Raw genomic sequence first — 24,879 nt, forward strand, 5'->3', positions numbered from 1 at the left:
TTCTAGGCATGGAATGAACAAGTTGGCGACATTCCACAACGGTTTTTTTTTAATGAACACATGTATGATTTCAGCATGGTGGTGTAGTGGTTAGCGCTGTCGCCTCACAGCAAGAAGGTCCTGGGTTCGAGCCCCGTGGCCGGCGAGGGCCTTTCTGTGTGGAGTTTGCATGTTCTCCCCGTGTCCGCGTGGGTTTCCTCCGGGTGCTCCGGTTTCCCCCACAGTCCAAAGACATGCAGGTTAGGTTAACTGGTGACTCTAAATTGACCGTAGGTGTGAATGTGAGTGTGAATGGTTGTCTGTGTCTATGTGTCAGCCCTGTGATGACCTGGCGACTTGTCCAGGGTGTACCCCGCCTTTCGCCCATGGTCAGCTGGGATAGGCTCCAGCTTGCCTGCAAGCCTGAGATGAGATCTATGATTTAATATCCCTGAGATCACACCTCAGCCCAGTAGATGGATGCTGTGTTCACACTTATACCGGTACGATAGTGGTATAACTGTATCGATACAAAGTATACCGGTACAGTTTAGTGCATCTGTCCACACTAGCGAGAAATGTTTGCGGTTTTCTTTCACGGTAGTTGAAATGCGCGTGCACGAAATGTTTCCGTGGTTACTGAGTAACTTCCTTCCGAGAATATATGGCGGATGAAACAACGTGTGTGTGCTTTTTGTTGTCAATGTACAGTCTGTATTTCTGGTGGTCATTTATTCAGTCGAATCGTATAAAACGCGCGAGGCAGTTGAGAAAGAAAGAAAACGAATCTCCCTTTCTCCCCCCTCCCTTTCTCCCTCTTCCCCTCCCTTTCTCCCTCTTTCCTTCTCTTCCCCTCCCTTTTCCCCTCTTCCTCCTTTCTTCCTCTCTCTTTCCCCCCCCTCTCCCTTTCTCCCCACTTTCTTTGCTCCATGTAGCTCCACGGTCGTTTTGTTTTCGCATGCGCATTATATTTCTATCGATACAGAGCCGCTTCATCTGTCCACACTACAGCGAAGCGCTACAGTACCGATACTGCACTGGTATGAAACCCATACATTTGTGGGTTTTGTACCGATACAGTTATACCGCTACAGTACCGGTATAGTTGCTAGTGTGGACAGGTGTTGCAGTACAAAAGTAGTTTTGTATCGGTACAAAATCCCTAGCGTGGACAGGGTAAGAGTCGAAACTTATGCCGCTTTTCCACTACCAACGCGGCTGAGTTGGGCTGAGTCGAGCTGAGCGGGGCTGTTGGAGTTGCATTTCGACTACAACCGCGCTGAACCATGCTGGCTTGAAGTGGGTGGACACATTGGGTGGAGTTAGCGAAAGTGGGTGGACGTCAGGTGATGTCGTTAAGCGGCGCAAACAGTGACGTCAGTGATCTTTTAAGCGGTAGTCTCACGACCCGGATAGTAAACAATAAACATGGAGGACATGGAGTCGTTAGTGTTGCTGGTCTTGGTGCTGTGGCTTGTTGTCACCGACAACACCAACAGATACTGGCAAGAGCGTATAGATGAGGCGAGGCGTATAAGGCTTCAGAAATTCTCGTAATTCGTAATTCTTCTTCCGGGTTTACGGTGTTTACAGATCCCAGCGTGCTCACGGGGCGTGTGTGGGCATGTGAGGACACTCCTCCTCACCAATCAGTGCACAGGGGAGTGTCTGCTCACGCCCCTAGCCCCACTCGGCTCGGTTTGGCTCGCTTCAGCCCCACTCCAAAACCGTGCGAGTTTTGGGTGCTGAGTAAGGCTCATACAGGTCAACCTATACGGAATGTCCGTATTTTATACGGATTTGATTCAATAAACATAGTATACGGGCGTATAAATAAAGTTAAACAGATTCTTTAAAAAAAACTTCAATATTTATTTAGAGCTATAATCAATTCCCACAATGAGCGCATAACACTTACAAACGTACTGTACACTACAGACAGCCAGTAAAGAGTCTTATGAAATCGCGCGTTATCTTGTGGTAGCGAGACTTCGTTCCACTTTTGATCATGCGCACACCGCATTGCGAGAATCCCGCCAACCGGGAAGTCAGAGACATATAAACATAGACGCCGCCTTCTGCGTAGAATCATACGTCATCCTCACCGCCATATTGGACGTGGCAAAGTGGAGATTCTTCAACCGTCTCTGGTATAGCGTTTAGACCAGGGGTGTCCAAACTGATCCATAAAGGGCCATGTGGCTGCAGGTTTTCATTCCAGCCATGCAGCAGCACACCTGACTTGGCTCATTCAATCAACTGACACACCCACCCTTTAATCAAGGGTGGGTGTGGCTGCAAGTATTTGACTGTGTGAAGACAGTTCAGTTGATTGAATGAGCCAAGTTAGGTGTGCTGCTGCATGGCTGGAATGAAAACCTGCAGCCACAAGGCCCTTTATGGATCAGTTTGGACACCCCTGGTCTAGACAGTAGCTGAGAATAAAGATGCCTCATTCATGTGCTGCGTTTAACTGTACTAACAGGTTTGCCGTCCAAACGAGATCACATGGGATTACCTTTCACAGGCGAGACTGGAAAAATACTTTTCATTGTATTTGGTCATTATAACGTAATTTTACGAACAGATTTTCCTGACTTTGTGGCTAATATGAAGTCTCACGCATAATAGCCGCTCGGTGAAACCTGTCTCCAAACAACGAAGTATTTCCTTTGTAACTACGCTGATAACACTTTGTGTTTTTGTCAAACATTGGAGCTTTGTATTCATTCTGAAGGTTTACTGTTATTAATATTGAATAAAAAGTAACTGGGATATATCATTGTTAATTATGCTGTGTTCATGTGCTATGGGAAGATGATATTTTCCAGTTGGGAAGTGGTATTTACCAGTGTGTTGTGTTCACATGCTTTTGTTGTTGTTGACAAATTAAAGATGGTGGACCAGATTCAAGTTAGCAATAGTTAGTTAGCTATCGTTAGCAATAGCGTCTGCTCTGGATAGGTAAAAACAAACCATAACAACACATTTTTAAAGGAAACGGATTTCTAACGTATTATATTACACTTGTTAATGACGCAACATTGCATAGACACCAAAAACTACCCACTAGTACTAGTAAAAAAAAAACTTTAGTAGCGTACAATGCTTAACATTCAAGTGTCTTGTACCGCTCGCCGCCATGTTGAAAAGGTTAAAATTCATCTCATCTCGGCAACTCGTGTATCAAAATTTTCTACGAGTTGCCCAGTGGAAAATACCACAAGAGGGGGCGTTCATGTGTACTTCCCATGTCGGCGTTTGGTATTTACCATAATTCCCATAGCACATGAACGCAGCATTATCATTCAAATTTTAGGTAAATTATTTTAATTTGCATCTTATACGGATTTTATAAGGGAAATACGGATTTTGGAGGTTGGTTATACAGGTTTGATTGACCAAAGGCTGACATGTATGAAGGCTGAAGCGAGCTGAGTCGTGCTGCTCTGAGGTAGTCGAACCGCGAGCCGTGTCGGGCTGAAGTGAGCTGAGAAAGGGTAGTGGAAAAGGGCCATTAGGTGTGCTAAACGTGGCTGCGAACATGAATATGTCCACTAGATGGCGGTAATACACTTTGCCTGTAAACTGCTATAAAACCTGACAGAAAAAAGGAGAGGATTGGAGGGAAACATTTTTACTTTTGCTTGCAACTGACAAGTCAAGAATTCTGAACAATCATTGTGGAAATGAGACAAAGGGATATTTCCTCACTCGGTTATGAATAGTATAATTACGTGGATGGCAGGCTAATGTGGACTGCACGGTCAAACCAGTGAGCCACATTCACATCTGGTTTCACTTCGAGATTTAATTTGGAGAGTTCCTACACTACCGTTCAAAAGTTTGGGGTCACTTTGAAATGTCCTTATTTTTGAAAGAAAAGCACTGTTCTGGGGCGGCACGGTGGTGTAGCAGTTAGCACTGTCGCCTCACAGCAAGAAGGTCCGGGTTCGAGCCCCGTGGCCGGCGAGGGCCTTTCTGTGTGGAGTTTGCATGTTCTCCCCGTGTCCGCGTGGGTTTCCTCCGGGTGCTCCGGTTTCCCCCACAGTCCAAAGACATGCAGGTTAGGTTAACTGGTGACTCTAAATTGACCGTAGGTGTGAATGTGAGTGTGAATGGTTGTCTGTGTCTATTGCCGCTTTTCCACTACAAACGCGGCTGAGTCGGGCTGAGCCGTGCCGTGCTGAGCGGGGCTGTTGGGGTTGCATTTCGACTACAACCGCGCTGAACCGTGCGGGCTGGAAGTGGGTGGACACATTGGGTGAAGTTAGCGAAAGTGGGTGGACGTCAGGTGATGTCGTTAAGCAGCGCAAACAGTGACATCCGTGAGCTTTTAAGCGGTAGTCTCACGACCTGAATAGTAAACAATAAACATGAAGTCGTTAGTGTTGCTGGTCTTGGTGCTGTGGCTTGTTGTCACCGACAACGCCAACAGATACTGGCAAGAGCGTATAGATGAGGCGAGGCGCATAAGGCTTCAGAAATTCTCATAATTCGTAATTCTTCTTCTTCTGGGTTTACGGTGTTTACAGATCCCAGCGTGCTCGCGGGGCGTGTGTGGGCATGTGAGGACACTCCTCCTCACCAATCGGTGCACAGGGGAGTGTCTGCTCACGCCCCTAGCCTCACTCAGCTCGGTTTGGCTCGCTTCAGCCCCACTCCAAAACTGTGCGAGTTTTGGGGGCTAAGCAGGGCTGAAGCGAGCCGAGTCGTGCTGGTTTTTGGTAGTCGAAACGCGAGCCGTGTCGGGCTGAAGTGAGCTGAAGCGAGCTGAAAAAGGGTAGTGGAAAAGGGCCATATGTGTCAGCCCTGTGATGACCTGGTGACTTGTCCAGGGTGTACCCTGCCTTTCGCCCGTAGTCAGCTGGGATAGGCTCCAGCTTGCCTGCGACCCTGTAGAACAGGATAAAGCGGCTTGAGATAATGAGATGAGAAGCACTGTTCTTTTCAATGAAGATCACTTTAAACTAATCAGAAATCCACTCTATCCATTGCTAATGTGGTAAATGACTATTCTAGCTGCAAATGTGTGGTTTTTGGTGCAATATCTCCATAGGTGTATAGAGGCCCATTTCCAGCAACTCTCACTCCAGTGTTCTAATGGTACAATGTGTTTGCTCATTGCCTCAGAAGGCTAATGGATGATTAGAAAACCCTTGTACAATCATGTTAGCACAGCTGAAAACAGTTGAGCTCTTTAGAGAAGCTATAAAACTGACCTTCCTTTGAGCAGATTGAGTTTCTGGAGCATCACATTTGTGGGGTCGATTAAATGCTCAAAATGGCCAGAAAAATGTCTTGACTATATTTTCTATTCATTTTACAACTTATGGTGGGAAATAAAAGTGTGACTTTTCATGGAAAACACAAAATCGTCTGGGTGACCCCAAACTTTTGAACGGTAGTGTACTTCAAAATCGCTTTCAGACATTTTGCACAACCGGAGTCCGGACACGTGTGCTCGGTTCACAAGTAAACACAGAGCTGCTTCCGGTCGGTTTGGCTTGAATGACGTCACGACGACTGCCCCCTGGCGGTCAAAGTGCGCATAAGCGAGATGGAAACAACCCCTCGGAAATTAGGCAAAACAGTCTATTGAAAGCATTTTATTCAACTTTAGGGTGCAAATCAGACACCAGGAAGATTGAATTCGCTTTTTTTGGGGGGGTCGTTCTTCTCGAAAATAAAAAGTTGATATTCTACATTCCCTTGCCTACGAGCTTTAAGCCCTAACTAGTGCACTTCTACAGGGAGGACCCAGTGATTTGCAGTTGAACCGACATCTCGGTTTCTGTAAAATACATTTAACTGAGTTTATATATTTCTACAGGCTGTTATTCAGCCAGAGAATTCTATACATATTGTATATCCTGCTGTACTAATGAGCTAAGTGCTGTGTTAGCATTGTTTTGGACGAATAAACTCACTCTCAACCTGACTCAGTGCTCTTCTGGCGGAAATTAGACAACTTTAAAAGCTTTTATTAAATGTAATAAGAATAAAATCGTACCGGTCGGCAGAGTGTTTAACTTCAGCAGCTCTACAGCGTGCAGGAACGCCATCTTTCCCTTCAAACCCGCGCGCGCTCAGCTCTATTTTCAGCGTTCCAGCCCCTTCTTCCTGACATGCACTGCGCCTGCGCGCTGGTGGAATCTGGCAGGGTTGCCAGATTGGGTCATCTCATCCACTGAAAAGATCTCATCACCATAATAGAGATTGTTGTGATCATTATTACAGTTATTTACTCGAATAATTCATCTCATCTCATTATCTCTAGCCGCTTTATCCTGTTCTACAGGGTCGCAGGCAAGCTGGAGCCTATCCCAGCTGACTACGGGCGAAAGGCGGGGTACACCCTGGACAAGTCACCAGGTCATCACAGGGCTGACACATAGACACAGACAACCATTCACACTCACATTCACACCTACGGTCAATTTAGAGTCACCAGTTACCCTAACCTGCATGTCTTTGGACTGTGGGGGAAACCGGAGCACCCGGAGGAAACCCACGCGGACACAGGGAGAACATGCAAACTCCACACAGAAAGGCCCTCGCCGGCCACGGGGCTTGAACCCGGAACTTCTTACTGTGAGGCGACAGCGCTAACCACTACACCACCGTGCCGCCCTCGAATAATTGAGAAAATGAAATTATTAAGAAATTTTTTTTCTTTACCAAATTCTAACAGAAAATTAGAGCACCCAAAAGGGAACCCATGTTTAGGGCGGCATGGTGGTGTTCTGTGCGGAGTTTGTATGTTCCCCCCGTGTCCGCGTGGGTTTCCTCCGAGTGCTCCGGTTTCCCCCACAGTCCAAAGACATGCAGGTTAGGTTAACTGGTGACTCTAAATTGACCGTAGGTGTGAATGTGAGTGTGACTGGTTGTCTGTGTCTATGTGTCAGCCCTGTGATGACCTGGCGACTTGTCCAGGGTGTACCCCGCCTTTCGCCCGTAGTCAGCTGGGATAGGCTCCAGCTTGCCTGTGACCCTGTAGAACAGGATAAAGCGGCTACAGATAATGGATGGATGGATGGATGGACATTTCACTCATAACAGAGTTTTAATGTTACCACCAACTGGTATTTTTATTGAGACACCAAATCAACCAAGATTAATGGACCCCTCCTACCCATAAGACATGGCTACGCCCCGCCTGGTACCAACCCGGTATTTCTTGGCCATAGGGTATTGGACTACTCTTCGTCTGGCCTCTCACCTTCAACCTATAGGAGCATTTGCTCCCACCAGCATCCTTCTCAAGATCTTCAAGGCACGCAAGGCCCACCATCACGACAAAGTGGTAGCCCAAAGTGGTATTATTATTATTATTATTACATTCCAGGCTGCCATTCAAGCTCCCCAGTGAAGGAGAATAAAAAGTAAAATAAAAAGAAATAATTTCTTATGTCTGACAAAACAGTCTGTTTTACAAACCAGAGTTTAAAGTCTAATATACAATAAACTAAATAAAAAAAAGATCAGAACAGTTACGTAAAAGGAAAAAAGAACGGGAATAAATAAATTTAAAAATGGGAAAAAAATAAATCATAACCGAAACTATAAAGGAACAAGATGAGTAAAAGCAAACTAAGAATAAATTGCAACAGCCAAAAACGTATATAAAATAGTCATTGATAAAAGAAGAAAATTGAGAGAATTAAAAAAAAACAAAAAAGCACGAGATTAAGTAGAAAGTGAGTGAGCATAAATTAAAGCAAAAGAAATAAAAACAAACAAAAGAAGAAATAAAACTGGAGAGAGATGATAAAATGTCTTGTTTGTTAAAAGGAAAAAAGAATGGGAGTAAATACTGTATGTACAGGGTAAATAGAAGCAGGAGACAAAAATGAGTGGATTTAAAACTAGAGAATAAAGAAATAAAATGAAATGAAACAAGAAACAAAAACAAACAAACAAACAAACAAACGTATTTGAATTATATGAAATTGATGCAATGTTTTTAGAAAAACTCAACCTGGCAACCATAATACCAGTGCATGTTTTCCCGGCATGCACTGCGGCCCGCGAATATCTAAACACAGGCGCGTGACAGTTGGTCAGAGTCGCAACCGAGAAGTCAATGTGGTGTCGCAAAATTCTGAAATATGACAAACTCTATATTTTAGGAAAAAAGACGGTAAGTATTAATAGTTAGTTTATTAGTATGTATTACTATGTGATTTTATTTATTTATCTATCGCGTGTGACATTATTCTCGCAACACGTCTTTCAAGCCTGAGTCTGGAGATTTTAGAGGTGAAACTAATACTTCATACTTCATAAAAGTTGTCAGTATGCTTGAACTAGCCATAAGACGGTATATTGTCACGTTTGGGCGACGTTAGCTTTCCGGGAGGGAGGAGACAAAACAGGACACGTGATTTAGCGGGTGTTATAACTTCCGCGTCACGTCAACGCGTCCGCCATTTTGGAAAGGTCAAGAATTTTCTCATTCTCGTTCATCTCATTATCTGTAGCCGCTTTATCCTGTTCTACAGGGTCGCAGGCAAGCTGGAGCCTATCCCAGCTGACTACGGGCGAAAGGCGGGGTACACCCTGGACAAGTCGCCGGGTCATCACAGGGCTGACACTTAGGCCAAGTTTACATTAGACCGTATCTGTCTCGTTTTCTTCGCGGATGCACTGTCCGTTTACGTTAAAACGCCGGGAAACGGGAATCCGCCAGGGTCCACGTATTCAATCCAGATCGTGTCAGCTCCGGTGCTGTGTAAACATTCAGAATACGCGGATACGCTGTGCTGAGCTCTAGCTGGCGTCGTCATTGGACAACGTCACTGTGACATCCACCTTCCTGATTCGCTGGCGTTGGTCATGTGACGCGACTGCTGAAAAACGGCGCGGACTTCCGCCTTGTATCACCTTTCATTAAAGAGTATAAAAGTATGAAAATACTGATGCAAATACTGCCCATTGTGTAGTTATGATTGTCTTTAGGCTTGCCATCCTTCTACTTGCAAGTGGTAAGTGATATGCGCTGGGATCACACACACAGCGGCTCAGTCCCGAATCACTGCTCGTGCGCTTCACTCGCGCTCTCTGTGAGCTGCGCAGGGCCGGAGTGCGCACCCTCCAGAGGGCACTCGCTGTTCAGGGCGGAGTGATTTGGAGCGCAGGATGCCTGCGGAGCCGTGTATTGGTGTTGCTGTGTGCACGCAAATCGTTTTAAAAACGTTAATCTGATGATCTGCTGATATGGTCTAATGTAAACACCACCATAGACAACCAGTCACCAGTTAACCTAACCTGCATGTCTTTGGACTGTGTGGGAAACCGGAGCACCCGGAGGAAACCCACGCGGACACGGGGAGAACATGCAAACTCCACACAGAAAGGCCCTCGCCGGCCACGGGGCTCGAACCCAGGACCTTCTTGCTGTGAGGCGACAGCGCTAACCACTACACCACCGTGCCGCCCCATCTAGAATTTAGTGGAATGTAATTAAGTATATAGAGATGCAGGTTTGGTCAAATCACCTGAAACTCTATTTAGATTGGACACACTAACATGTTTACACAAATCTCAGTTCTGTGTGAGACACGTGGAAGACTTTAGGTGTTAATTGTGCTGTTATTCAGTATAACACACACACACGGCATATTAGGTGAAAATTTAAATTCAATCCAAATTGCTTGAAACTGCTCTCATTGGATTCAGAATTGAATGCAGAACATACTTTTTACGGAATTAAAATCTGTTTATCCGTTCTTGAGATTACAAATCAAAGATTGAAAAAAAAAAAGGCTTAATTTTTTTACAAAACTGCCGTAATATTCTCTATGAGGATCATGTGCTCCAAAATGGGCCTTGTTAACCAATGAGATCAAATGTTGTTGTTTTTTTTCTTCTTCATAACGTTTTTCAAGATATTTTCATGGAAATTGTCAGGCACATAGATGGTTCTATACTGAAAACAAAATTTGAAAATGTAGTAAAAACAATATGCAAAGTATTATTTCATTAGCATTAATTATGTCAATTTGGTAGAACCGATAAATTAGTGCACAATAAGATTTAATACCCTCTTTGTGCGGCGGCACGGTGGTGTAGTGGTTAGTGCTGTCTCCTCACAGCAAGAAGGTCTGGGTTCGAGGCCGGCGAGGGCCTTTCTGTGTGGAGTTTGCATGTTCTCCCCGTGTCCGCGTGGGTTTCCTCCGGGTGCTCCGGTTTCCCCCACAGTCCAAAGACATGCAGGTTAGGTTAACTGGTGACTCTAAATTGAGCGTAGGTGTGAATGTGAGTGTGAATGGTTGTCTGTGTCTATGTGTCAGCCCTGTGATGACCTGGCGACTTGTCCAGGGTGTACCCCGCCTTTCGCCCATAGTCAGCTGGGATAGGCTCCAGCTTGCCTGCGACCCTGTAGAACAGGATAAAGCGGCTACAGATAATGAGATGAGACCCTTTTTGTGCTCTGTCAGCCGTTGTATTTCTCAAAAGTAGGGCTGACTCATGTTTATATGAAATAATAATAATATTCACAGTTTTCAAGGCGAACCTCGAAAAAACTCTGAGCCACATCCAATAAAGAATTCCAATTAACTGAACTGAAATTGACGCTCGTGTTTCTGACTTCCGGTTTATAAAAATACCATTCCGACCACTAAGATCTCAATATTTTTCATCAAAACAACAGCAGTTATATTCTAAAATAGTTATGCGTTTTACATGAATTAGTTTGATTTAAAAAAAAAAAAGTAGGTAAAGCTGTGAAAACTCACTTCAAAGTCTCCCGTGAAGCATAACGTCAAAACTAGCTGATGGAAAATTTTGCTGAATCTTTCATCAGAAAGAGTGAGAGCGAGAGAACATCCCTATAACAGTTATCTGATTACTCGTATCAATCTCGTCGGAAACCGATCAGAAGAGAGAGAGAAAGCGAGCCTGACCGCTTTCCCGTGACTCAAAAAGGAAAGCACCGTCAGTTTCCCGACGTCCCGCGAGCAGAGTTTTTACTCTGTTGTACCAACTTCAACCTGCTGTTACTCCCAAAGTACTGAACAGATCTTAATGAGATCTTTGGAAAGCAGAAATAAGCTTTTTTTAATGAGTATTCACAATAAAAAAATACTATGAAGAGTGAAGCAGTGACAGATTTGGAAACTCGGATGAGTGTCTGCATGAACAATTTTCACAGCACGGCCAGCGAGCGTCCGATATGCCTAATAGCACATTAAATTTTGTAGGTTTTATATGTCATAACATGTTTCTCTTTTTTTTTTTGTGGCAGTGGAAGACGTATTGGTGTCCTAAACTAAATTAGTGAGGATGATGAAGGCAAAGTGGCAGGACAGAGTGAAAGCGGTGGAGCAGAGGGCTCAAGCCTACCAATCCGCCCCCATCAGCTGCCCATATAAAGCTCGTTTGTCCCGGCCGTGGCAGCCGTCCTCTGTGTGGAAGCTGTTCCCTCGCCAAAGCGAAGCCATTGCCTTCAGCCAGCACTGTAAACAGGTAGAAACGGAGGAGGGAAAAAGATCTGCTATGAAACAGCACACTGACTGACAGCACTGACTATTTATTTCACACATTTGCTTTTCTTATCCAGTGATCCTAAACATCTTCCGTCTTTTTTCAGGACGTGCATGTGTTTGCCCTGGAGAAAGAGAGCACGGATGCAGGACAGAGGGTTTATTTAGTTACCAGCTACACTGAGCTCTGGCACTACTACAGGTAGTAAAATTTACAATATACATTTTCACCTTCTCAGTAGATGTTCAGGTCTGGAGACAGGCAGCTGTCGTGCTCGAACCGAATGTCAGGATGGTGTACTTGCACTGCCCTGCCTACAGGTGGCGAGACTTCTACACTGTTGACATTGTCTTGCAAAAGTATAGAGATCTTGCAGTCACGTGACCGGAAAGTATACAACCGCCATCTTGTCGGTCAAAAACACCGCTGAATACTGCTGCACTCGTGTACAGAATGGATCAATTTCAACCGACGGACTACACGGCTCATTTTTCTAATGAACAGATAACTAGATGTATGTCTAAAATAAACGATCTACAGATTAGTGACCCTTATGGCTTACCGGACGGAGTTTTCACGACCGGATTTTGAACTGCCAGCGGAATACCCGGACGTGTATGATTACCTCATTAACTTTCCCTCGCTGTTCAGTGGTGAAGCACTGCGTGCCTATAAATCTCTGGACAGTTATCTTTACAGAAATTCAGGATTTGTCAGCGACTCAGATGTGGCATCTTGTAAACAAGAATCCTCATTGGATGGGTAAGTCACTTAAGTATCGAGTATACCACTGACCAGCCGATTATAGAATAGAATAAGGTAATTCCAAATTGTCCGTCTTGTTTACATGGATCTGGCGTTGGAGAGGTAGAGGCTTGGCAGTGGAGGTTTGAGTGGCTGTTTTCTGAGCTTAGTCAACAGGCCGGCTCTGCAGCCTCGCTTTTGCTTCCGCTCCCGGCGCCGCCTCCTTCGCTTTGCTTCCGATAACAATCCACGGAGACCCCGCTGGTCTCGCTATCTCGTCCGGAATTTTTTTTTTCTCGTCCGGAATGTTGTGCATGCGATGGAAATCGCTACAAACCGTCATTTTCTGCTGGAAACCAATGTCCAGTAAGTCCATACGGTTGTAGTGGATATTGAAGTCCGGTACAGACGAACAACACGCAAAAATACACAAAAAGCATAAAAAATGTGCACAGGTAGGGAGAGCTTGTAGCCGCAGCCGTTGTAGTAGAATTGTATATAGTAGGGATTTCCAGAAGAAAAGGTAGAAGTAGAAGGCGGAATATGGCGTTTGACCGACAAGATGGCGTCTGTCACAATCTGGATCAGCTGTGACGTCACATGCAAGTGCTCCATTCCTCCCCCTTGGTGTTTGTCCTGTTTTGTCGCATTACAAGCTGGAATTAAAATAGATTGTTGGAGGGTTAGCACCATTTGATTTACACAACATGCCTACCACTTTAAAGTGCATATATTTTTTTAAATTTTGACAAACAATAATTAAAGGTAGATTGCCTTTCAGATTTCTCAAATGTAGGTCAGAAAAAGAATTTTCCCTGACACCTGATTATTTTTGTTTAGCGGACCGAAAGCTACTGAATTCGAATCACAAACTTCGAATTTTATTAGCGTTTAAATAGAACAATTAATGTATTTAGGGCCACATGGCCCGAAATTCTCCGCTATTTTTTCCTGCTTCATCATGACCCAATTTAAGATACTACATCATGCATCACATGGTAGGCTTTTACCCGTTCACACAAGGCATTGTGGGATACAGATTTGAAACAGGAGAGGGAAATGGAGGACGCGAGTGTGCGAATGAAACGTGAAAGACCGACTACAGCAGACCTGGGCATTTTCCGGCCCGCGGGCCGCATCCGGCCCTTTGGTTCATTCTGACCGGCCCGTGTAAGGTTAATTAGAAATTACAAAATAAACGTATTTTCTAATTTTACCTCATGCATGGACTGAATGTGCAGTGCTTTTATTTTGAAGTTGTGTTCAACAAAAACGCAATGCGCGCGACATGAAATTCCACGAAACCTAATCCCGTGATAACTACTTCCGTAATTTGTCCAGACCAACCACAAACTTGCACGTCATCCTTCAAACGGTCCAGCCAATCACATAGCGTGACGTCACTAGCAGGCGCCGGAGCCCGAGCCGATCTGTAGATCTGATACCTACACCGAATCGACTGATGATCATCTGTCAGCTGTGCTTCGCATCTCCACCTCAGACATTCAACCTGACTTTGATGCACTCGTTAAAGACCAACAGAGACGAGATTTCTCTCACTGAACAAATAAAAAACACCAAATGAGGTGATTAGACTACAAATGTGGGCATCATTATTATAATATAATGTATCTTGCTTGATATTTGGAGTAGAAAGACAATATTACGATGTCTTTATTGTGTTTTGGGGTGAATGTGACTGAAAAAAAAAAGTATAAACGTTCACATTTTGTTAACCATTGTTTTGGGAAATTTGATTGAATAAATGACATTTTTTGTAAGGCAACCTCGTTTTTTCCAGACTCTTAGCAGCTTGTAAAAACAATGATATTTATTGCTTTATGTAAAGAAATACAATTAATATTATGCAGAATTTAGTTCAGCCTTATAGTCCGGCCCTCCACAAAATTTTCTGTTTCTCATGTGGCCCTATGGAAAAAATAATTGCCCAGCCCTGGACTACAGTAATGGAAAGCGAGAAGAAAAGACGTTACATTATATGCAAAGGAAAGGAAACGCAGGACCAAACTAGTAAATCTCGGCGCTCAGCGAGCACCTCGGTGTGATCAGCTGTTCATTTAGTGACAGAATGATGGAACTGTCAGTGCACGGTCAAGGTAAACCTGTAGATGGCAGTAATGCAACAATGTGGGTGCCAGCTGCTGTAAAACCCAAAAGAAGGTAAATCTGCGCATACGCACACAGACTTCCTCTGTCTGCTTGACTGCACAAAGCAAGCGATTTCATGCACTTTATTTGTTTTAATCCCCTGAAATTAAATAACTTCCCAGCCACAGAATGTTCTGATATTTTTGGGAGTATTACAGAAATAAACGTATCACGATGACCAAATTTCACAGATTTTATGAAATTGAAAGGCTGTCTAGCTTTAAGATGAAAAAACAGAAATCTGGAGTGTGCATAGGTATTCTCCCCCCCCCCCCCCCCCCCCCCCAAAAAAAAAAAAAGTCAGTACTTTGTAGAGCCACCTTTGCAGCTGTAATTGCAGCAAAGTCTCTTGGGGTGTGTCTCTATTAGCTTAGCACATCTAGCCACTGGGATTGTTGCCCGTTCCTCAAGGCAAAACTGCTCCAACTCCTTCAAGTTAGATGGGTTGCGTTGGTGTTCAGCAATCTTCAAGTTATGTCACAGATTCTCAATTGGATTGAGGTCTGGGCTTTGACTAGGTCATTCCAAGACATTTAAATGTTTCTCTTTAAACCATTCCAGCGTAGCTTTAGCAGTATGTTTAGGGTCATTGTCCTGCTGGAACGTGAATCTTCGTCCCAGTCTCAAACCTCTGGCCGACTCAAACAGGTTTTCCTCCAGAATTGCCCTGTATTTAGTGCCATCTATCTTTCCTTCAGTCCTGACCAGCTTTCCTGTCCCTGCAGATGAAAAACATCCCCACAGCATGATGCTGCCACCACCATGCTTCACTGTAGGAATGGTGTCCTCAGGGTGTTGGGTTTGCGCCACACATAGCATTTCCCATGATGGCCAAAAAGTTCAATTTTAGTCTCATTTGACCAGAGAATCTTCTTCCATGTGTTTGGGGAGTCTGCCACATGTTGTTGGGCAAACTCCAAACGTGTTTTCTTAAGCAATGGCTTTTTTCTGGCTACTCTTCCATAAAGCCCCGCCCACTCTGTGGAGTGTACGGCTTAAAGTGGTCCTATGGACAGATATTCCCATCTCCGCTGTGGATCTTTGCAGCTCCTTCAGTGTTCTCTTTGGCATCTTTGTTGCATCTCTGATTAATGCCCTCCTTGCCCGGTCTGTGAGTTTTGGTGGGTGGCCTTCTCTTGTCAGGTTTGTAGTGGTGCCATATTCTTTCCATTTTGCTATAATGGATTTAATGGTGCCCCGTGGGATATTCAGAGTTTGGGATATTTTTTATAACCCGACCCTGATCTATACTTCTCCACAACGTTGTCTCTGACCTGTTTGGAGGCTCCTTGGTTTTCATGTTGCTTGCTTAGTAGTGTTGCAGAGTCAGGGTCCTTCCAGAACAGGTTGATTTATAGACCCCTTCGCATGTTTGTAAACAAACCGACTGTTGCCAGGATGCACGCGCAGCCTGGACCCAGAAACAATGGCGCTGCCCATAGACCGGCATTATGAGCTGTCAGATTATGCAAAACAATTGTCGTTACAAGATCTAGAATGCTACATAAATAAGTTAACTCTAACAAGCGGACATCGCCTACCGGATCCGTATTTAATTAAAGAGTGGACGGACGATGTTAGTAAGTTCCCTGGTATACAACGGCCAGATATATACTCATACCTTATTGACAAGACTTCGTGCCTACAAGTCTTTAGACGCATATGATTGTTATGTGCGGGCATGTACAACTTGATTAACAATGGGACATTCATATTCATTTTGTTTTAATCAAATTATGCCAGTGATGTGATGGCAATGTGGCTTTAGCTACAACAGCAAATACCAACACTAAACAGCAATTTGCAGGAGGTAACGGCATGAAAGGAATGATAGTGTAAAGAGTGCAGCTAAGAGAAATCAGAGCTGCGTAAAAAGCGAGAGGCAGAGAGCAGAAATGAAACTGAACGGGGCGGGAGCTCGGTTAGAGCAGTCAACGTAAGTTGGCATTTAGAGCGAGGGCTCACAATTTTACCTTTCCATCCTTGCTTTAAAATTGTGATTTTCGGCATACACAAATAATGACGGCACAAAATCTGGACTGCTTGAGTCAAGCAAGACCTCTCCTACAAACAAAATTGCATGCAAAGCTAAGTTAACATGCTAACAATATCCATTACATTGTGTAACTATGACCCAGCTAATCAGACAAACGTTACCAAAGTATTTTGCTACATCAATAAACGAAGACTAGAAAGAATAAAAAAGAAAGATTTAATAAATAGCCTGATCTTACCTGTGATGAAGTGGGCGCTGCAAACCTGCGCATTTTTGATGGTGCTTTCATCCCAGTCTACACGTTTGATGGCTTGTAGCCATAGACGTCGGCGATTTTTTTGGAATGGGTGAGATCCTGCTGGAATTCTGAACATTTTAACCCCATCACTGCTACGATTCTGACACCCGAAAACACAACAACTAGGCATTTCTGAGTCTTTTTTGGGTCCAGGCTGCGCGCGCAATTTCCGCTTTCGTATGAATGACATTTACTGCGAAGGGGTCTATACAGACATCATGTGACAGATCATTTGACACTTTGATTGCACACAGGTGGATCTTAATCAACTAATTATGTGACTTATGAAGTGAATTGGGGCGGCACGGTGGTGTAGTGGTTAGCGCTGTCGCCTCACAGCAAGAAGGTCCTGGGTTCAAGCCCCGGGGCCGGCGAGGGCCTTTCTGTGTGGAGTTTGCATGTTCTCCCCGTGTCCACGTGGGTTTCCTCCGGGTGCTCCGGTTTCCCCCACAGTCCAAAGACATGCAGGTTAGGTTAACTGGTGACTCTAAATTGAGCGTAGGTGTGAATGTGAGTGTGAATGGTTGTCTGTGTCTACGTGTCAGCCCTGTGATGACGTGGCGACTTGTCCAGGGTGTACCCCGCCTTTCGCCCGTAGTCAGCTGGGATAGGCTCCAGCTTGCCTGCGACCCTGTAGAAGGATAAAGCGGCTAGAGATAATGAGATGAGATGAAGTGAATTGGTTGGAGCAGCTCTTATTTAGGTGTTTCATACAAAAGAGGGTGAATACTTATGCACACTCCAGATTTCTGTTTTTTCATCTTAATTATTGTTTGTGTCACAATAAAAAAAAAATGTGCACCTTTAAAGCTGTAGGCATGTTGTGTAAATCAAATGGTGCTAACCCTCCAACAATCCATTTTAATTCCAGCTTGTAATGCGACAAAACAGGACAAACACCAAGGGGGATGAAAACTTTTGCAAGACACTGAAATCAAATATGTCCCTGTAGTTCACACAGACAGTCGCTGATGCACTGCTATGAGGTGATTCCGGAGGGCGCCGTCTGCAAGCTTTACTTTGACCTGGAGTTTGATGTAGCCTCTAATACACACTTGGATGGCACAAAGATGGTGGCTTCACTGATTCAGGTAAAAACATAATAGGACGGCGGCTACAATTATCGACAGTCCATAATTATCGACACCTTTTCAGATTTACCAATAAAAAAACAATTTTACAAAGGTGCGTTTCAGTTACAACAGTTATTATTGGTTAATTAATCAACCGGAAGACCCGCCTCGCCCTTTGATCTTGTCGTCTGATGAAGCAGCTCGTTACCGGAGACGGAAATTTTTTATTTATCTCATCTCATTATCTCTAGCCGCTTTATCCTGTTCTACAGGGTCGCAGGCAAGCTGGAGCCTATCCCAGCTGACTACGGGCGAAAGGCGGGGTACACCCTGGACAAGTCGCCAGGTCATCACAGGGCTGACACATAGACACAGACAACCATTCACACTCACATTCACACCTATGGTCAATTTAGAGTCACCAGTTAACCTAACCTGCATGTCTTTGGACTGTGGGGGAAACCGGAGCACCCGGAGGAAACCCACGCGGACACGGGGAAAACATGCAAACTCCGCATAGAAAGGCCCTCACCGGCCACGGGGCTCGAACCCAGAACCTTCTTGCTGTGAGGCGACAGCGCTAACCACTACACCACCGTGCCGCCCCGGTGGAAAGATCATGGACATGTTTTTACTGATCAAATTCACCGATATTTCATGATCTCCTTGTCGAAACCTACTGTGTTTCGTACTCTTTCATTTGACAGTCGCCATTTTGGATCTGAACGCGCGTTTGAGAATCACGTGAGGTGTCGATAATAGTGATCATTTTCACCGGTGTCCACCTAGTCTGATTAACACCAGACCATATCACAAGTGAAATATGGTCTGGAATCCGCCTATTGAATTTCTCGTAGGGGAGGTGTGGTTTACGATTGTCAACGGGCGTTTATTGGACGTTGCGAATGTCTATCATTGGGCGTATACGTAGCCCATGGCCAATCATGGCAGTTGTACCCGGTGACGTAGTTAGAGCGACGAAGAGGCGAAGAAAGACTGAAACGCCAAACGCTGTTCTTTTTTTAAAACAAACTTTCGCTCTAAACTATTCAGAACAGTGTCTAAAGCTTGATCGAAAGTTTGGTTCGTATCGCTCGCCGCCATGTTAAATGTGATCCGTCAACAGTCCCAAATAAACTACAAGCTTCCGTTTGTCGAGTAGTACGCGTCACCGTCTTTCCACCCCTCCCCACTCTCTGATTGGCTCCCTAACTCAGGCGAGCCTTTAGACCATAGTTTCCATGCTGTCTTTTCAGATCGGAACGATTGTGCAAAGCAGCATGGGATTTCCCAGGCTAGTGTCCACCATTATCGACACCCTGTGGAATTAAGTGACATTTACAACTGTTATGGATCGATCTTTGTGTAACATTGTTGAAGTCGATGAAGTACTTTTAAAAAAAAATAAGTGCTGTGATTTTTTTTTTTTCCTTTTCCTGATTCATAACAGAATGGAATGTTTCTAGAGTATTTGGAATCCGAATGCAATGAATAGAATTAGAGCAGAATTAAATTCCTAGTATATAAAAAATTACATGCGTGAAATATTCAGATTTTTCTCTTCCATTCAGAGCATATTTTTTGCAGTTTGTTGTAAATATCTACCACATATTACAATATCAGTAGACATTTTATATTTTGGTTCGAGGAATGAGATGCGACCTTTGACCTGGATTTCCTTGCGGTCTCAATGTTGATTACCTGCTGACATTTATTGGTAAACTACAAAACTAAACATTAATACAAACAACAACGAATGATTAACAAAACGTGATCTACGAAAATACTTAGTGGAACAAAAAGATTTTCTGACACAAGTTAAACATTATCAGCTCATTTGTTTACAAACATGAGAATTATGCCGCTTTTCCACTACAAACGCGGCTGAGCCGTGCCGTGCTGAGTTGGGCTGAGTCGAGCCGTGCTGAGTCGGGCTGAGTCGAGCTGAGCGGGGCTGTTGGAGTTGCATTTCGACTACAACCGCGCTGAACCGTGCTGGCTGGAAGTGGGTGGACACATTTGGGTGGAGTTAGCGAAAGTGGGTGGACGTCAGGTGATGTCGTTAAGCAGCGCAAACAGTGACATCAGTGACCTTTTAAGCGGTAGTCTCACGACCCGGATAGTAAACAATAAACATGGAGTCGTTAGTGTTGCTGGTCTTGGTGCTGTGGCTTGTTGTCACCGACAACGCCAACAGATACTGGCAAGAGCGTATAGATGAGGCGAGGCGCATAAGGCTTCAGAAATTCTCGTAATTCGTAATTCTTCTTCTTCTGGGTTTGCGGTGTTTACAGATCCCAGCGTGCTCGCGGGGCGTGTGTGGGCATGTGAGGACACTCCTCCTCACCAATCAGTGCACAGGGGAGTGTCTGCTCACGCCCCCAGCCTCACTCGGCTCGGTTTGGCTCGCTTCAGCCCCACTCCAAAACCGTGCGAGTTTTAGGTGCTAAGCAGGGCTGAAGCGAGCTGAGTCATGCTGTTTTTTGGTCGTCGAAACGCGAGCCGTGTCGGGCTGAAGTGAGCTGAAGCGAGCTGAAGTGAGCTGAAAAAGGGTAGTGGAAAAGTGGCGAAAGGCAGGGTACACCCTGGACAAGTCGCCAGGTCATCACAGGGCTAGAATTACTTCCTCATTTACGTAATCATCGATATATTTCCTCCTGTAGAGGACAGCCCCATACGGACAGTCGAAAGTCACACCTGGAGGACGCTCTGGGCTCTTACAGTAACGCTTTTATGGCTGAGGACTGCAGTTGACTTGCTAACTTTAGGACTGCAGTTGTTATGAACAGTTTTGCACTCAAGTTTCCATCAATGAAGAGTTTATAACATCAACGAAACTGACTTCACGTTAAAACTGTTATAATCACTCTGTCTGTTATTACCCAGATGAGGATGAGTTCCCTTTTTGCCTCGGTCACAACCGGCCGTACGTGCTCCTACGGCCGGTCTACGTGCAAAAAACGCACGGAGGGCGCGCGTATGACGTGCTGATTTTCGAGCCGCAGACTGGCCGCAGAGGTTCTTTGTCATGTCAAACAAACTCTACAGGCGCTTATGTTTTTTTCAGGTTGCAAGACAAACTTACGGCCAACGTGCGTCTTTCTCCACGAACAAAAAAAAAGCAGCGATTTGGGAAACGCCAAAAATCGTACGTCCGGTTGTGACCTAGGCTTTTGAGTCTGGTTCCTCTCGCGGTTTCTTCATGTCATTGGAGGGAGTTTTTTTGGGGGGAGGGGGATAGACTAGGGATGAAATTAGCTCATGTTTAAAGTCACTAAAATTCTGTAAAGCTGCTTGGCGACAATGTTTATTGTTAAAAGCAGTAAAAAAAAAAACCTTGAAACTTGATATATTTATATAAAAGATATATTTTGTGGGGCGGCACGGTGGTGTAGTGGTTAGCGCTGTTGCCTCACAGCAAGAAGGTCCTGGGTTCGAGCCCCGGGGCCGGCGAGGGCCTTTCTGTGTGGAGTTTGCATGTTCTCCCCGTGTCCGCGTGGGTTTCCTCCGGGTGCTCCGGTTTCCCCCACAGTCCAAAGACATGCAGGTTAGGTTAACTGGCGACTCTAAATTGACCGTAGGTGTGAATGTGAGTGTGAATGGTTGTGTGTGTCTATGTGTCAGCCCTGTGATGACCTGGCGACTTGTCCAGGGTGTACCCCGCCTTTTGCCCGTAGTCAGCTGGGATAGGCTCCAGCTTGCCTGCGACCCTAAATAGAAGTGTATGTAAAACAAATTTTAAATAAATGTTTTTTTAACTTAATACCACACATACCAATTTATTTATTTTTTTAATATAAATAATCATCTGGATGTCGATAATTGTGGAACGGTGTATAACTGTGGACAAACAAGCCTTTCAATTGCATGAAACCTGCGACAGATAACATTGAAGGGACCCAAATTAAAAAGGCACTCAAAATATGCTACCAAAAGTTTAAAAAAAAAAAAGCCAAAATGTTGATTCAATAAACTTGGCTGCATAAAACCCAATGTCTTGACTTTCTTCTTTAAAAACACAGAAATTGTCAAGAATTAGCGTGTATTTCTTGTAATTGGTGCAAAATCCACACCATTCCCATGTTGTTCGACGAACCCGGAACTAGCCGTAAGCCTCGCGCGGAGCACGAATCCTCCATCAACCGCGATCGGCACGCCATGATTTCGTGGAGGAGCGAGACTTGCGTACCAATGACCAGAGCGGGATTTCTACATTAGTAAAGCTTCTTTTATGGCGGTTGGCAAACAGCTTTTAGGTGCATTACGGCCACCTTCTGGACTGGAGTGTGAACCAGAATCTTTACTATCCTATAGAGATCTTGCAGTCACGTGACCGGAAAGTACACAACCAGGGCTTTGAACCGGTTCAAGGAACGAAAACGAAAACCGGGAACTTTTTCTATTTCACATGGAACAGAAACGAAACCAGAAACTTTATTATTTTTTATGTTCCGGAACAGAAACGCTTATTAAAAATAATGGTAACCGGTTAATACCGGTTTTTATTTCGTTCCTCAAAGTTTCTGTAGCCTACAAATAAAAAAGCCATTCTTCTCCTGCGCAAGTTTCTATGACCCGCTGGGGTTCACTTCCTGTGTGACGTTCGCTGATTGAATGGAGAGAGCGGGAAGGTGGACTGCTAGTGAGTAAATGCATTACTGAGTGTCTGAGCAAAGAAGAGCCTGAACGATGCAACCTCCCTATTGGCTGTTTGTAAAAATGTATCAGTTGTTGCCCTTCCCACGGGAATCATCGCGGGCTCGAGAGACGAGACCTGACGAGTTAGTTCGCTGGTAGCAGAACAAAATGTCTGGACACAAATCGGGTTTTCAGAAAAGGAAAGAAAATAAACGGAGGATCGAAAATACAAAAAAGGAGGCAGAAAATGCAAAACGAGTTTTAAGGTAGGACAAATGGTTAGTTTTCTGAGGCGGCCCGCCGTGGCTGCCTGCAGGCTTATTTATTATAGCCCATTTAGTTAAAATAGTTGATATAAAATGTTTATAGTTATAGTTATGTGATGGTTGTCCTGATTTAGACTGGTGTTTTTTTGGGGGGGGTTGCGCGATGTTGCACCCGGGTCCAGATTAGGGCAGAACCGGCCCTGGCTACATTTCAGGTGTAGTTTGTTATGAATGTATGTACTTGCATAGATGTGTACTTCCAATATGGCGCCTAACAAAAATCTCGCGGCGCGGTGACGTCATGCGGTAGCCCTCTATAGGGCCTGACTAGCCTTTGGTAACACACTCAACGAATTATCTTTCATTTTTGGCACTTTTTCTGTTTGTGTAGCTGGGAAGACATACTGAGAATCCAAATCGCCAACATTTGAAATAATAATTGTTTTGAATTATTTCTTGTCTTATTTAATGAAGGTTGTAATAGAATTAGCCTACATTTGGCTTAAGCTGGATGAGACAGAGACATAATTTTATAGCCATTTGTTAAACAGCTGACAGGGAACGTAATTAACCGTTCCGGGAACGAAATTTTTTTGTTCTAACCGGTTCGGGAACGTCTATTTAATGGTGGAACCCAAAACCGGAAACGTTAAAATTCCGTTTCTGTTCGGAACGAACCAATAGGAAAAAAATTCCGGTTCAAAGCCCTGTACACAACCGCCATCTTGTCGGTCAAAAACACCGCTGAATACTGCTGCACTCATGTACAGAATGGATCAATTTCAACCGACGGACTACACGGCTCATTTTTCTAATGAACAGATAACTAGATATATGTCTAAAATAAACGATCTATAGATTTGTGACCCTTATGGCTTACCGGACGGAGTTTTCACGACCGGATATTGAACTGCCAGAGGTTAGCAGGCTTAGAGAACGACGTTTACCTGCTTCCACCAGGATTGTTCACTGACAGCTAAGGTTTGTTCACATTTTCATTTACTTTCGGTCCTCAGGATAAACAAAATGTTATTAAATGTCATTGAAATAACTTCTTAGTCTGAGACATGGCCCGTTATAAGTTTTTCCTGTACTGTATTTACTAGTTTACTGAGCTAGCGCGCTCCGGGGCAGGCTGGCGCCAGCTAGCGCGCTCCGGGGCAGGCTGGCGCCAGCTAGCGCGCTCCGGGGCAGGCTAGCTGGCGCCAGCCTGCCCCGGAGCGCGCTAGCTCAGTAAACTAGTAAATCCAGTAAAGGAAAAACTTGAGACTGAAAGGTTTTGACAGTCATCCAAATGACTGAACGTAAACGTTGCTACAGTAACATACTAGGTACTATGTTGACATTAGCTAGCTTGACGTTCAAAATGGCGGACACCGGGGCGTCACGTGACCCTGTGACGTCAGGTGAAAAACCTCAATACTCCAACCAGGTTGACACACCCCCAGTTCCCCAGTTTCAAAAAACACACGCTTTTTTATAAAGGCAGCATCTTTAATCGTGCTAAAATGATGATAAACATTGTTTGCCACACCTGCAGGAAACCACAAAAGTGAAAAGAAAAACAAAACAAAACACCAAAGCTTTCTTAGAAAGGCAGCACGTCGTGCTCGAATGAGAACATCGAATCACATATTATGCACTCTCGTATTTGAATTAGATAGAATTTGATTGAAATGTAACAGTTTTAAAACGTTGCAACACGGTAAATGCGCAAATTCATTCCAAAGGGAGATCGCATCGAGGCATGGAGTCTACCAGCCAGATATGGGGAAAAGATATGATTTTCATCCGTGTTTAAAACACTAGCAACACAACCCTGTCATTACAAGGTTATGAAAATGAATTGAGAGTGAATTTAATTTGCAAAAAAGTTAACATAGAATAACAGTAAAAATAGCAATGATAATTATGAACATATGCATTTTAAAGAGATGCAACAATTAAGGAGCATATCAGGAACAGATAGAGAAGAGGATCCATCTGATTGTGAAGTGCAGCGCTGGCGGCTCAGTCTGCAGCGAGAGAGAGACAGACAGACAGACAGACAGACAGACAGACGGTGGGTGGGTCAGTAGGCTATATAGGTCCTATTTTCAGTAGCAGTATATATTTTTAGCAAGATCAATGCCATTTGGCCAAATACATACCAATATTAATGCGACGGATGGGCCTGCATCTTGGCACAGAGCTCCCCGATGTTTGGGGTAATTGAAGACAGTCTCA

The 24,879-nt window shown here is 44.4% G+C and overlaps 2 protein-coding genes across 5 annotated transcripts in view; one reads left to right on the forward strand and one right to left on the reverse strand.

Annotated features, from left to right (window-relative positions):
• Positions 1-6,084, reverse strand: part of ncapd3 (non-SMC condensin II complex, subunit D3) — a 92,713-nt gene extending 86,629 nt beyond the window's left edge. For both annotated transcript variants that reach the window (XM_060916659.1, XM_060916658.1), the window contains exon 1: positions 5,993-6,084. In XM_060916659.1, the coding sequence (XP_060772642.1) occupies positions 5,993-6,044 (52 nt within the window). In that variant the 5' untranslated portion in view covers positions 6,045-6,084. The remainder of the gene's footprint in view (positions 1-5,992) is intronic.
• A 1,930-nt stretch (positions 6,085-8,014) lies between these two features.
• The window catches only part of primpol (primase and polymerase (DNA-directed)), a 54,321-nt gene continuing 37,456 nt past the window's right edge, over positions 8,015-24,879 (forward strand). For all 3 annotated transcript variants that reach the window (XM_060916660.1, XM_060916662.1, XM_060916661.1), the window contains exons 1-4: positions 8,015-8,122; positions 11,231-11,451; positions 11,576-11,670; positions 17,629-17,767. In XM_060916660.1, the coding sequence (XP_060772643.1) occupies positions 11,269-11,451; positions 11,576-11,670; positions 17,629-17,767 (417 nt within the window). In that variant the 5' untranslated portion in view covers positions 8,015-8,122; positions 11,231-11,268. The remainder of the gene's footprint in view (positions 8,123-11,230; positions 11,452-11,575; positions 11,671-17,628; positions 17,768-24,879) is intronic.

Source organism: Neoarius graeffei, chromosome 3 (assembly GCF_027579695.1).
Source record: "Neoarius graeffei isolate fNeoGra1 chromosome 3, fNeoGra1.pri, whole genome shotgun sequence".
NCBI lineage: Eukaryota > Metazoa > Chordata > Actinopteri > Siluriformes > Ariidae > Neoarius > Neoarius graeffei.